Raw genomic sequence first — 14,769 nt, forward strand, 5'->3', positions numbered from 1 at the left:
ACTGCCAGTCACCTCCTCTGTTTCAGGATTTCGTGGATATCACCAAAGGATACCTCAGAGGGTGACCGAGGGGATCCTTCTCCCTCATCGAAATCTGTGTCTTCGGTGAGGGACTCCTCTGTGGAGTGCATGTGCTTCCTCTTCAACGAACTTTTCAGGTGGACCTCCTCAGTGAGAGAAGCTGGAGAAGACAGCAGAAAAGGGGATTCCTGAGGGAATATGTCCTGCGGCCCCTGCTCCCGGTGTCTGCTAGGTGTGACTTGTGAAACCAGTGTACCAGAGGATGGCGGAGGTATAGACAGTCCGGAATTGCCAGCAGCAGCGAAAGCCTTCTCCATCAGTTGGAAGGCTGGTCCACCTGAAGAGGAGTGCATGTCGAGGACAGGAGTCACCCCTCACCTAAGTGGCTCAGCCTGCCGACCCGGAGTCCCCAGATGGCTGTGGAGCAGTAAACTGTGTGTGTCACAACTGACATCCTGGGTCGTAGCAAAACGTTCCTGCCACGAAGGCAACTGCGGTTCTTTAGTGAGATCTATAAAGGGAACTGCAGAAGGGGAAGACTGCGCTATATCCAGGAGTCAACAATAAAGGCGTCGGTTCCGATGAAGATCTCAGAGCCGATGCGGTCAAGGTCTGCGCCAACTGAATGGTCGGTGCCGATACAGTGGCAATGGTCTGAACCGAGGAGCCCTCAGTGCCGATATATAGAAGGCTGCAGTAGAAGACGGAGCTGAAATCACTAATAGAGCCGAAGGCCTCGGTGCTGAAGGTCTAGGCACCAAAAGCACTGGGGCTGACAGAGAGCTCAGGAGCCGAAACTTTAGCCTTTTTAGGTTTTGGTTGGCGGGAATCCCCAGCCGGGGACAAAGGCAAAGATTTAGCCTTAGTAGGAACATCCAAAGTTTTCTTATGGGCTCTAGGAGGGGTTGAGGCCTCTGACCCAGAAATAGCCTCTGAAAAGGGAGATTTTAGAAGTCCCTTCAGTAACAGCTTGTTTTTCCTTTCCAACAAGGTTCTATTAGAAAAGTTCTCACAAATAGTACAGGGTGGGTCAACAGACAAATGGGAAGCTCCCAAACAATAAACACACAAACAGTGTACATCAGAAGTTGGCAGTTTGTGTCCACAATCAGAACACTGCTTAAACCCCGGACTACCTTTCTTATCTGCCATGACAGTAAATTAATTAATAGAAAAGCTACCTGCAATGGTACACGAGAGTACCCGAAGGTATGAGAGAAAAGAGAAAAGGATTACCAATGATGGTAGAGAGAGAATACCTTGCGGTAAAAGTGGTAAAGAAAGAAGCAGAAAAACCTGAAGAAATTATGAACGCTAGATGTGATAGGGTAAGAGACAATAAAATATGAACTTTCCTGACAGAAAAGTAATCTGTAAAACTATTAAACAACAACTGAATATACTTAGCTCAAGAGAAGTAGCTTGACACGACCGAATGGCAATGCAGCAAACGAAAACTGAGGTAACAGGGAGAGGGGGATTGTGGGAGAGAGTTTAGCTTGAGAGTTTGAAGCTGACGCGAGCTTGAAAAATGGCCGGCTCGGTTCCGAGCTCGGAACCGATACCCATGCGTAAGGAATGAACGAGGATTAGCAATATCAGATCTTTTTATTTCTGTACAACAGACCTAACTTGTGAGGAGTTTTCTTAATACTGTGGAATACATGTAAGTCAAATTTTAGTTGGTCATTTATAATGGCATCGAGAAGCTTAGTATGGGTTTCAGCCTTAATGATAGTGTTGTTTAGGGATGTGACGGTGAAGGTGGATTTGCATTGAGAGGGTGATTTGAGAAGGAAAAGTAGCAGTGTAGTCTTTCTGAGGTTCAGTAAGAGTTGGTTATTCAAAAGCCAAGTTTCAATAAGGTTGAAGGACTTTTGTGTAAGGATATGTAGGTCACGGAGAGTATTGGAGGAGGTGATGACTGTAGAGTCATTTGTGTACTCTATTAGGGATGATTGTGGGTAGGAAGTCTATAGGTGATTCATGAAAACATTGAAAAGTAAGGGACTAAGTATTGACCCTTGATCTTACTAGTGGAACCAGTGGAACTGATGCAGTCAATGACCAACAGTCAAAGAACTAGCATTATTACAGGACTGGAGGAACATATGAGTTCTAAAATTTGAAAATGGATGGACAGAACTCGTGATTCCAGGAGACTGCCTATTAGGGATGTTGTATCCAAGTTGCACCCTACAAATTCTATTTCCTGTGTTGGTGTCAGCTGGCTTTTCTTCAAACTTGTTGCAGTCCCAAAGTGGTGAGATAACTGGAGGAAGTCGTCCTAACACTTTGTCAACAGATCTCTAGCAGGAAAGGTAAAGAGCCAGTCATCTAGACAGGGGAACACCTGGAACCCTTGCAATCTTAGGTAAGATGCTGCCACTGCTGTGAACTTGGTCAACACCCTGGGGGCTTTGGTAAGACCAGAGGGCAGTGCTCAGAATGGAAATGACTGACCCTGAGCCAAAAGCAGAGAAGCTTTCTTGAGTGCCTCTCTTCCTTTACATGGTAGCAAGAATCCTGAAGGTCTATTGAGCACATCCAGTAGTCCTTCCTTAAAAGAGGTAATATGGACTGTACCATGACCATCTGGAACTTGGTTTCACAAATTGATTTAAATGGTTGATGTCAAGAATAGATCTGAAGTCCCCGATCTTTTTTAGAACCAGGAGGAGTCTTGAATAGCCTCCAGATTCTCACTGATCTAGTGGGACCCCCATGGGTGACTCACTCTTGTAGCATCTTTGACAAATCTGCTGCTGCTAATTCCCTCTGACAGGGTGAAACATCAGGGATTTTCTTATTTGTTGGCAGGAAAGCAAAGGGAATAATATAGCTTCTGGTGATTATCTTCTGCACCCAAAAATCTTTTTTTTTTTTTGTAACAAGAAACATCTTTATTGAATTATCACAACACATAGATAATAATACATTTGCATGAATGAAAACAATCCACACTGACATTTTCAGTTGCAAACATACATCACTTAAATCTTTATACAGGTGTATCAGTCAAATATTACATAGCTCTTTCAATTTCTGCCTTCCCTTAAACCTCATTCCTCCTCCAAAACATTATTCTGCATGTATTGATCTCACTTTTTCTATGCAATTGCTCCTACCCTTTTCTAAAGATACCAGTTCTTTTATCTCTGTTACTATATTCACTACTTCCAGTATAGTTGGGTTAGACTTTTATTTTTTAGTAATTGCTTGTTTGGCAGCCACCACAATTAAACTCCGTGTGGCCTTACTGTTTCGAGGCAATTCAGATCCTGTATCCCAGCTCAAAAAATGTTTTCCTTAGTTACACCAATTTACTCACCTAGCACTTCTGAAAAAGAGTATTCTGCAGGAAGTTTTTAAAGTCTGCCAACACATTACAGTCTCAAAAATATGTTCCCAAATAACTTTCTTCCCCATCACACCTCCAACATTTGCAATCTATCTGAGGCAAAAATTCTTTAGAAGTCAGCTTGGAGTATAAAAATACTTATAGAAACAGTTCCAAGAAAAGATTTTAAATTTTCTAGACTCTGTTGCATATATGGGAGGCATACATACATCCTCACATTACTTCTTTGTGAATCGCTTATCCAGTCTCTCTTCCTAATCCTTTCTAACCTCCTCTGATTGATTCCTATATTTACTATGCAATACTGTTTATGCCCTACTAATTATCCTTTTTTTAACAGCAGTTTTGTTCTAAGTTCAACTAAAAACTGTACCAGAGCAGGTATTTCTAGGATTCCCCTGTCCCCTTCTCTGTGCCAACACTCTGACATCAATTCCTGGTACGGAAGGCCGTCTGTAGCCATATCCAAATGCCTTCTTAGCCTCATCCCACTCTATTACCTTTCTCCATCTCTCTCTGTTTTTTTTGCTCCAAATATCTTGGTTCCTTTGCCATTTTCTCTAGTAAATTCAACCCCCTCATTTATTCTCTGTACCCCTACTGGCAAAATCTCCTTTCTCCATTCTCGTGTTGGCTATTTCTTAAAATACTTTCTGCTACTTTATGAATATGTAATATTCTGTATGGCTGTTATTATTCTCCATAAGGATATGCATTCAAAATCCCACTCTCTCCTTATTTCTTGAACCCCCCCCCCACCTTCATCACCATCCCTTTCCACTTGGAATAATAACCTTCTGCTTGTGTTATGTATATGAACCTTAACCGTGTACTTCTAAAATATCACTTCAAATCCGGTAATCCTAAACCACCTTTTTTCTATTGGAAGAATCAACATATTCCACTTAACTCTTGCCCTCTTCCCCTCCCAGATAAATTCCTTCAACTCCTTATTAATTATTGTCCACAACTTCTTCTCTGATTGATAGAAAATATGCCTGATCTGCATATAAAACTTAAAAGAGACTAAACATTTTTAGTGCTTGTGTCTTACTATCTATATCCATAAACAATAGCTTCAAATTTCTCAGTTTTTGCATTATTCATTTAGTCTCTTCCCACATATCCTTAGCTGCCATAACAGAAGCCTTTTTAATCCATACTCATAGGTAAGTACTAGGCTATCGGCCCTATGTCCTATACATGCCTAGCCAAACGAGGGTCTCTGGCTTTCGCCACCCAAGAAAATTATTTTCCTGTGCCCCTGTCGAGCAGAGCCACAACAGTGATTCCCGGACTAAATTTCCTATTTCCCATCCAATCGTCAAGACTTCTCTTAAAGATGGCTAATGAGGAGCTTTGCTTGACATGAATGGGCAGCCTATTCCAGAGCAAGGGAAGTCTCTGGGACAGGAATCTATCCCTCCAGCATGTTATGTTTATTGTGGTGACAAGGTTTAGGTCCCTGGAGCATGTGGCTCGGAGAGACTGGGATATCTTTAAGTGTAGCATGTCCCTCAGGTTTGGGTTAGACATGGTTTTGTACGTTAGGCAGAGGTCGCTTAGGAGAAGGCGATATGCGACAGAGTAGAGCTGGAGCTTTTAAGACGGTCGGCGTATGGTATCTGTTCGAGGCTGGTAATCCTCTTAGTGAGGTATTTCTGTGCCCTTTCCAGCTGTTGCAGATGTCTTGCGAGGTACATGCCAAATGGGGCGTTGTACTCTATGATGGGTCTAATAAGGGATGTGTACAGAGGAACGATGACCTCTCTTTTTCTGGAGGAGAACCCCTTTGTGATGAGGTGTGTCACATAGAAGGATTTCCTGACTACTGTGGCAATGTGATTATCAAAGGAGAGACGACTATCTGCCTGTGTCCCAAGGTCTCATCACACTTTCGGTGTTTAGTAGGCTACCACCTATATGGTAGTTCATGGGTATGGTATTTTTCCCAAAGGGGATGACAATGCACTTCTTGGCATTGAGCTTTACGCCATGACTTTGACACTAAGCATCAGTCTCAGTGAGACCACTTTGTAGAATGTCCACATCCTTAGGTGAATCAATTATGGCTCCTAATTTGCAGTCATCTGCAAATTTCATTAGCCAGAGACTAGCTGTATTAGCCTGGACTGCTTGTCACTGGTCTGAAGTCAGATTTGGAGTCGGCTACTTTCACTGTGTGGGTTCTGTCAGTGAGCCAGTTGGCCACCCATTTTGTGACATAGGGATTTATGCCTAGTCCAGTGAGTTTACCTATAACACCAGAGTGGGGGATGGTGTCGAAAGCCTTGGTGAGGTCAAGACAGGCTGTGTGCACCACCTTACCCTCGTCTAGGCTCTGGTGACTGCTTCGAAGAAGTCAGTCAGGTTTAGGAGGCATAATCTACCTTTTACAAACCCAAACTGAGTGGGGTCCAGATTTTGGAGGTTACCTATGTCTTCATTTATAAGCTCTAGGATGATGTGTTCCATGGCCTTGCAGACCAGGCTTGTCAGGCTAATAGGGTGGTAGTTCCCAGGGTCTGTGGTGGCACCCCTTTCTGGAGTGGGATAACTGTCGCTGTGCGTCATTCCATAGGCACAAAGCCTGAAGTGAGGCTATAACATGATACTTAGGTGGGGTGCCAGTTCGTTCTGTATCTTGTGCAGAAAGCACCCTGGGATGTTGTCCGGTCCCATAGATGCTGTGTTCTTGGCTTTGTAGAGTGCAGTCTTTACCTGTACAGCCATGATTTCAGGGGCTTTGCAATCATCCGGTATGTGAATGGGTCCTTTGGGGGTGAGGTAAAGTTAGCACTGAACCTGTCTGCCAGGATGTTGGCAATATCAGTTGGTTCGATAAATGTAGTGCCATTGTGCTGTAGTTCAGAGCAGATCTGAGTGATGCCATTGAGATTCCTGACATAGTTGTAGAAGGGCTTTGTGGTTGCCTTTACAATCCATGGCAATTTTATTTGTGTAACTAGCTTTGGAAGACTTTATGAGGGATCTCAGCTTCTTGCTGATGCTGACCAGGGAGTTCCTGCAGTCCTGGGATTTTACTCTCTCTTTTTTGCAACAGTTTCTTCCTTCTGTTGTAGAGCTTGTTTATGGCAGGGGACCACCAGATTGGCTTACTTTTTCTGGAGGATAGCATCTTGGTTCTGTTGGGGATGGCACGGCCCATGCACTCGTGTAAATGGTTATACAGTGCATTTGTATAAGATTCAGCAGTCGTGCCACTATTTTCCATCTGTGTGGGTGTACTGAAATTTGCCACTTCTGACTTAAGAAACGTGAAGTTGGCTTTGGAGAAGTGTTTTACGGCAGTTTCCTTGATGGGGGGGGGGGATATGGATGTCTAATGTGATTAGCCTGTGGTCGGACCTGACCAGCAAGGAGTTGACCAGTGGAGTGGAGCATCTGTTACTCATATTGGTAATGACCAGGTCCAGGATGTTGCTACCTCTGGTAGGAGTATGGACAAGCTGGTCCAGGGAGTTGGAATTGATGAATTCCAGAAAACGTTGGGCAAATGAATTAGTACACGAGTACTTTTCCCAGTTGATGGAGGGGTAGTTGAAATTTCCCAAAATTAGGGTATTGGGCGTGACCTTGATATTATCCAGTATATCGAGAAACATGGAGTGACCGTCCTGGGGCATGGCGGGGGATCTGTAACACGCTACTTGAATTGCAGTCTTGCCCAGTGTTAATTGTATTTAGATAATTTCAGAGGCATTATGTTGAGCAACTAGCCTGGAGGTGTGGATATCCTTTATGAATATGGACATGCCTCCTCCTTTAGCATTTCGGTCCAGGTTGGGTGGCTGAAAGTTGTGGTAAGAATTGTAGCCTGGTAATGCAGAGGTGCTCTCTGGGCCTTAAACCAGGTCTCTGTCACTGCAAAGATGTCGATGTTCTCTACCTTAAGGAGAGCCTCGAGTGTGTGCATTCTGAGGTTTAGACTTCTAGCACTGAGTAGCATTGCCCTTAGATTTCGCTTGTTTATGTCTACTATGGTGGTGCGTTTCACGTTTGAGCCTTGCCTAAAAAAGGCACTATAGGGGTGCAACAGCCTTAGCCAGTATCCAGAATGTAAGCGGCGACAGGTGCAGGCCATATCTGGCAAAGTATCATGACTTGTCGACCATGTCGTCCCAGGCAGGCAGATACTGGATCCCTTTTGAATGACACCAGAAGCTTAGCCAATTGTTGAAGTCAATCATTTTGTCCTTGTACTGTGGTATCATTCTGGGAAATGGCAGGATGCTACTCATGGCTAGTGTCATACCTGCCTGGGCCATATGGTCAGAGAGCTCCTCTATGTCTCTTTTCATGTAGTCCAGGGAAGCACATCTCAGGTCATTCACTCCAACATGGACAATGACAGAGTCATACTTGTACTCCCAAATATTAGCTCAGCACATCCTGTCCACAATTCTGAAAATGCTCTTGACAACCAAACTACTCTCTCAGCAGAATCACAGTGCTTACATAAGGAACATATTACCCATGTAATTTGATAGTATCCTTTTTTTGTTCTACTCCCAAGAGCTACCTAGAATGCATGCATTGTACGGGACATTCTCCTGGCAAACTTCCGAAGCCTGGAATAAAAGAAACACAGTACATCACTGATATGTTTTTTTCAGAGTATCTGAGATGTTTCTTTTCATGTTTAGTACTTGCATTTACAATGTGAATTTGTTTAATGACACCTAGCGTCTCACAAATCAAAGTAATCCATATATTAGGATAATTTACTTATTTAAAATGCTGCATTCTGTAAACAGATTTTGTCATTCCTATTTCTGTATTCATGTTAAGCTACCACTGACTCAGTGGCTCCACCCCATGGCCAGAATATGTTAATGTGCACACCACTCTTTGTGCACTGTTTCTGAACCTCACTGTTTTAACAGCAAGTTTAAATAAAATACTACACTATTCACCAATGTCAACAATTCTCTCTGCCCTACTATTCCCTACCTGACTCAACACTGGCCTTCCAAGTCACTTCCATACCTGCATTTCCCTTTCCAGGATGACCTTCTAAGCTCCTTTCTTGACAATCCCCAATATTACCTTTCATTGTGTGGGTCCCCCAATCTATTCAGGAAGTCAACTTCACAGCACCAACCATACTGCCAGGGAATGAGGCTCCAAAAGGCAGTAGACTATGGAACAAGAAGAACCATCGAACAGCAGTAGCCAATCACATTCCTTAACATTGCATGAGGCATGTCAGCATGCCGTGTGTGCACATCTGCCCACCAAGCACAGAATGTCACAGCACTCACCCCTTAGGGTAGAATTACCCTGCAGAACAGATGTCAAGTTCTGCTCAACCCTCTCCCCAGGAGAGCTGATAGTCAGTCAGCCGTTTAGGTTCATAGGTTCATACTAGACTAACTGCCCTTGTGGGCCATTTTAAGTCTAGCCAATTACCCCAAGTGAGAATCAAACCCTGTACCTTGTGTCTGTAAGGTAAACACCTTAACCATTAAGCCAACCTCCCACCTTCATTTTATCCAAACCAACACTACACTGAACCAAGTCCATTCATGAAGCCTAGATCTCCCTGATACATGGATGGACGAATGCCTTGCCTCATCAGGCTGTCAAGTTTAAGTTCAACAATTTTATATTAAATTTCACAATTTCTTACTGAAGTCCTGGCCTGCAGTCTTGTTTCAGTAATTCTGAAGTATTTTCAAACTTGATTGTATAATGTCTTTTCACTTCAATAGCACCAACAAACATTTTTTCATATTTCTGTTCAACAGCATGCACATTCTTTTGAACACAAAAAAAGTTGCTTTTTTTTTACAAATTTAAAAAGAATGGCATTTCATAAGACAGAATCAGACAGATGTATTAAAAGTAAACCAGGAGCTAATCACGTCTAATAGATAAAGCGCAAGCTTTTCTCATATCTATATTTTCAATACTGTAGACTCATTTTTGTATCCACTTTATCTGTGATATAATCTCACGTTATTTCTCAACTTTTAACTTGAAACTTTTTTCTTATAAATAACATTTCAGTCAGTTAATTCTTTTAACTGCATACTTGCAATTCTGCTTGTTCTGTAGACATACCCAAGTTCTGATAATGTCAGGTCTGTTTTGCTTGCTCCTTGTCTGCTAACTTAACTATACTACAATTTATTCAGTCACTTTTTAGTGAATCATACAGTGTTTGGGTCTTCTTTCAGCTCAGTAACAATTTCCTAGAACCTCTGGAAAACTTTGTACCCTTGTAATAATAACTGGTGAACAAATGTCAAATCCGTTCTAAGCCCATAATCATTCATGAACTTCTCGTTTTTGCTATATTGTCTTTCTCCTTTTTAGGAAAAGAAAGATTCAATACCTCTTCTCTAGCGACATACAAAAATGTCAGCACATTGCATCCTTTCAGGCTTCTTTGCTAATCTACTTGTAGTGATGTTGTTCTTCTTTCGGCTCTTCCCAGTTAGGAGTCGCCACAGCGGAACTCCGGTCCGCTAATGATTGGCGGTAATTTTTTTTACGGGTGCCGAGGTGCCAGCTCAATGCCCAACCTTCAACGAAGGCACGCCCATTCTACGCATGTCTTTTGAACGCCACTCGACTGCAGGGAGGACGTGCAGACTCCACACAGAAGGCGCTCCAGCCGAGAATCGAATGGGAGAACCTCTTGCTGTGAGGCAACAACACTACCGTTGCACCACCGAGGCTTGATTGTGGATCCAAAAGCTTTCATTAAACTTCCTTGAAGTAAAAATTTCAGGTGGTAGCACTTAGGTCATCTAGAGCCAATGTTCAAACTACTGGGTGGCTAATCCTGCCTCTGGGTCATTTTCTATTGTGGATTGTACTTCTGTACTTCCAAACTACTGAAAACAAATATATTTCTTTACTTAGAGAGATACAGTGCTCCACTGTGACACAACATGCCAGTTGTGAGTGCAAAAATGATAAAGTTACAAACACTAGGGACATAATCTAACCTCCATGAGGTTGTTATTTTGACTAAACTCTCCAGATGAAAGATGCAAGACATGACACTCAGCTTCCTGTAGATAAATAATTAGCATTTAAAGATCTACACCTCAGATGTAAGAAACAGTCAGCACTCCTGCACAGGAGCATATACAAATTTCCTGCTCTAACCACAACATCAACAGAGTTATAAGTCACATGAAAACTATTATACCAATAGTTACAAAGGTCTTAGCTAGTTGATTCTCGACTCCAGAATTATTGAATGTGATGAAAGCTCTTCTAGGGTCTTGAGACTTTTTTTTTTTTTTGTGCTCCATCTTTCTTGGCTGAACATCGAGCTTCAATCCCCCACCTTCTTCCCAATTAATCTATTTATTCGCCTGGGAGCCCAGTAATAGTAAAAGATAAGTTGCTGCTCAAGCCTGGGGGGGCAATGACTAAGTACTGGGCAGTGATACTATCATCCTGTCTAAGGGGAGTTATTTTTTTTATTATTATTACTAAAGGTCCTATCTTACTGTGCACTGGGTATGATTTGGGCAGGGCATACATTGGGTGGTACCAGTGGATGCACTCAGACTCTGTGAGGACAAGTCACTTAAGCCACTCATCCCCCATTAACCTGTGTCTGTGGCTATTTCTGTGTTTGCAGTCTCCAATGGGAATCATGTCACCAAGGTATGCCTTAACACTTGACACACTTCCAATGTCCTCCCCTAATGGAGCTGAGCAAGCAAATGACACAACCCTTCCCTCTCTCCAAAACCAGCTCCTCCAGGTCTGAAGTCACTAATTAAATTCAGGTCACCTGGAATTGAGGTCTTTATCCCTCTATGATAATCAGAGACAAGACAAATATTTTAGAACTCTGAACCTCAATATGGCAGTGGAAATCCCCTTCTTGCCCATCTGGTCCAATGCATTAGGCTCCTTAACATGCAGTAAGATAGGTGGGTCCTTTGCTCTCTGTGGTCTGACTGAATCAAAGATCACAAAGATGCCAGTTCTGCAATGCTTACAAAAGATTTCAGTCCAATCAGCAAGGGACCTGAAGATGGCATCTGCCTTTTTGAAACAGAAAGGGTGGTGTCCAAATGTTTCAAGGCTGTAACAAAAGCAGCCATGAACACAGGCACCATAGCAGATATGACCCAAGGCTTCTCACTAATCTTTTTCTTCAGCTATTTAGATATTCCTTGAGGGAAAACACGAGCAACACAAACCAGTCCTATGAGGACTGCAAGAGCAAGAGTTCATTTCCAAAGAGAAGTCAGTAACAGGGAGCTATAGGGGGGAAGCTACTGATGTCCTTATTTGACTGTGAAAATACTGAGGGCTGAAGAGCACACCCTATACCTTTATTGACAAACTCACACTCTGCTGATGAGTCATGAGTTAAAATATGACAGGTGATTGACACACTTTGGGCAATGAGGCACTACTGCTCAAAGGGGCACCTGCTCAATATGGTGTACATGGATAAGAGACCTTAGTGGGGCCAATCTATACACTGCTGAATGACTCTGCTGTGCCTGTGAGGACAGGTTCTGCCAAACATCACACAACTACCTGGTGTTAAGGTTATGAACTGTAAACCCTGGCAGGAGGGGTCCTGATGGACTCTTGCCACCCTTGGCCACTGTACCCTGTTGGACCTAGATGGAATTCTGGGGAGAAAACTCAGTCCACAGTAAAACCAATGATCATCTGCTGGGGAACTCAAGGGATTACTCCCTAGGCATGGACCACTCATGGTATGCTCTAGTTATTTTCTTTATTTTCTTTTTTTTTTAAGCTCTAGTCATTTTCAATCAGAAGATGGACAATGCTTACGATCTGGGATAAACTCACCATGGTGGTTGCTGGGAGAGCACTTTTCATGGGCCCCCTGAGCAAGTATGTGATACTGACCTTTCACCATTCAAAGGGAGTTGACTGCAGACTGGTTCCTACAAGGTCTTCTTGGTGATGGACTTCTCTCTAGGAGGGTGAGACTAAACTCTGTTCTCAACAGCAACAGCTTCTCGTGGTGCCTCGGCAATGGCCTGGGATGATGCAAAAACTCTGAACAAGTCCTTTTGCTGAGTACCCTTAAATGAAACCATCTTATGAGAAATAACGTATGCAATGAGTTTCTCCTTCCTTCGCCTTTTGGTGGCAGAGACGAAACACTGGTGCTAATGGCAGTGCTTTATACTGTGTTCTTCAACCAAGCAATAGAGGTAATACCTGCGCAGGTTTGGCTTGTGATGTGAGGGTCAAATGAATACTTCAGTGACTTGTATGTCTTAAGCTTTAAATTTAGACCTTTTTAAGACTAACAAAACAATCATCCACAATTTTCAAGCGTCAAGAAAGAACTGGTTGTGTAGGAGTTAGCCAAATGTCCATTGCATGATATTAAGGAGTGCATGATTAGGAAGAGGACACATCCAAGTGCAGAAGCTAAGCAGGAAAAATAGCCAAGCGGGGTATTTGAAGAAAGGAAACCCATTCAGATTACATACAGAGATGTACTCTCGATAACAACATTATTCAAATAAAACAGCAAGTATATACTTGTCCAGTCTTACTGTACACAAGGTTATTCATACTCACCTTGGTAAGAATATGATAGATGTATGGACACATCAATCCCCGTCTATGTCTGTGCTCTGCAACCCTCAAAACCTCTGGTGCAACTTGTGGTGGTGGTGGAGCAGTAATGTCCACATGATTCCGTGTTGACATGGAAAGAAGTGATGGAATTGGTCCTCCAGAGTTACCAACAGCCTCACCAGTACCAGATTGCACCCATCCAGATTGCCCTTTCTCACCACTGGTATCTTCCCACCCAGACTTCTGCAAAGGCTGATCTGGAACATGACTAAGGAGACAAAATAGAGCTGTTGATAGTTCAGAATTAACGCATGCTCAACATTGCTGGTATCACACATTCACTTTAGTGTTTCATGAATGAAGAATAAATCTTTAATTACTACCTTGGAAATGCAGTTCTAAGTCAGAAGATGACAAGTTGCTCCAGTCTCAAAACTGTCACCTCATACTGAATCCTGACAACCACCAGCAGCAAATAGATAACTCATTCATTTTAAGGTACGAGAAAATATGCTCTAGTTGTATGCTGAGATGTGACATCCTAACTACCTAAAGTGCACAGACAGCTAAAAAAGTAGCTGCTGCCCTGTTAAGGGCTTTTGAAATGCCCCTGCAAAGTTTACCACTGGCATCATTTAAAAAATATGAAACAGCCAAGCTAGCCATTTTCACAAAGTCTGTCTGGATACTGGTGGTCTTTATTTCCCTAGTAATGAAGGGTAACCAAGCTGGACAGCTAGTCTCATATCTTTTGGTTCTTTCAATGCAAAACCTCAGCTGCCCACGTACACCCATTAGGAGTAGACAACTTTCCCCATATTTTGGGTTTTGGTGTAAAATACTGAGAGTACAGTTGTATAAGGAATTTACCAGAACAGTAAATGTACGAGGATGGTCACTGTTGCAGCCATCATCAATGGGAACTCAGCTGCAGGTGAGATCTAATGAACATTCAACTTACAGGGCTGTAAAACCTGCACCCTGTAGCCAGGTTTCCTCTTCTCCTCCAGATATGGGAATACCCACTGGATATAAGGATTAAAAAGCCAGAGCATTCTTTGGTTCTTGGTTCTATCTTGGTTCTCTCCTGCCAGAGATCTGGAAAGTGAGTGGTGCTATTACATGAAACACTATGAGAAGAATCAACTTGCAGTTGAGGGAAGCTTCTATAAGTGCCCCCTTGACAAGTAGAAAATTAAAGTTATGTACTCACCATAATAATGCATCTGTTGTCTGTTTTTGTCCATCAACCTTTGGGTTTTGGATTCAATTCTGCCACTTCTCAGACTTTGGATCTGTAGCTCACGCTCCTCCCTTCACCTATAATTCTCTCCCAAGCATCAGATTACCTTAGATCAAGTCTGCCCCTAGATATAAACATACAGAAAGGAAACAATTCTATAAATGTCTAGAAGCATGATAGGAAGAGTATATGGAGATAAAAAAGGAAAGTCCAAAAGGAAAATACCTCTAGGTTAAATCAGGAAACAAAATAAATACCTTCTTCCAGTTAAAAGGGGAAGGAGGGAGGGTAGTTTGAGGAAGGATGAAAACACAAAACACAGATGCATTGTTATGGCGAGTACATAACTTCTGCATCTGATGTCTTTTTCGTCCGTTCCGCAACCTTTGGGAGAAAGTCCACAGCTAGTGTCAACCCAAGATGGTCTCATGGAAGGATTCTGCAGACTACAGCAAAACCAAATGCTGCCTTGTTCCTAGAAAGCAAGTCCAACTTGTAATGAGATAAGGTAAGGGCACTGGACCAAGTGGCAGCAGAGCAAATGTCATCTATAGAAGTTCCGGATAAGAAA

The 14,769-nt window shown here is 42.7% G+C and overlaps 1 protein-coding gene across 1 annotated transcript in view; it reads right to left on the reverse strand.

Annotated features, from left to right (window-relative positions):
• Positions 1 to 14,769, reverse strand: part of FAM120C (family with sequence similarity 120C) — a gene marked incomplete at its 5' end in the record, with an annotated part of 1,286,378 nt that overhangs the window by 901,560 nt on the left and 370,049 nt on the right. Inside the window, one exon of the mRNA XM_044079289.1 lies at positions 12,956 to 13,223. Coding sequence (XP_043935224.1) covers positions 12,956 to 13,223 — 268 coding nt within the window. The remainder of the gene's footprint in view (positions 1 to 12,955; positions 13,224 to 14,769) is intronic.

Source organism: Protopterus annectens, chromosome 8.part0, assembly GCF_019279795.1.
Source record: "Protopterus annectens isolate FY-2018-M chromosome 8.part0, PAN1.0, whole genome shotgun sequence".
Lineage (NCBI taxonomy): Eukaryota > Metazoa > Chordata > Ceratodontiformes > Protopteridae > Protopterus > Protopterus annectens.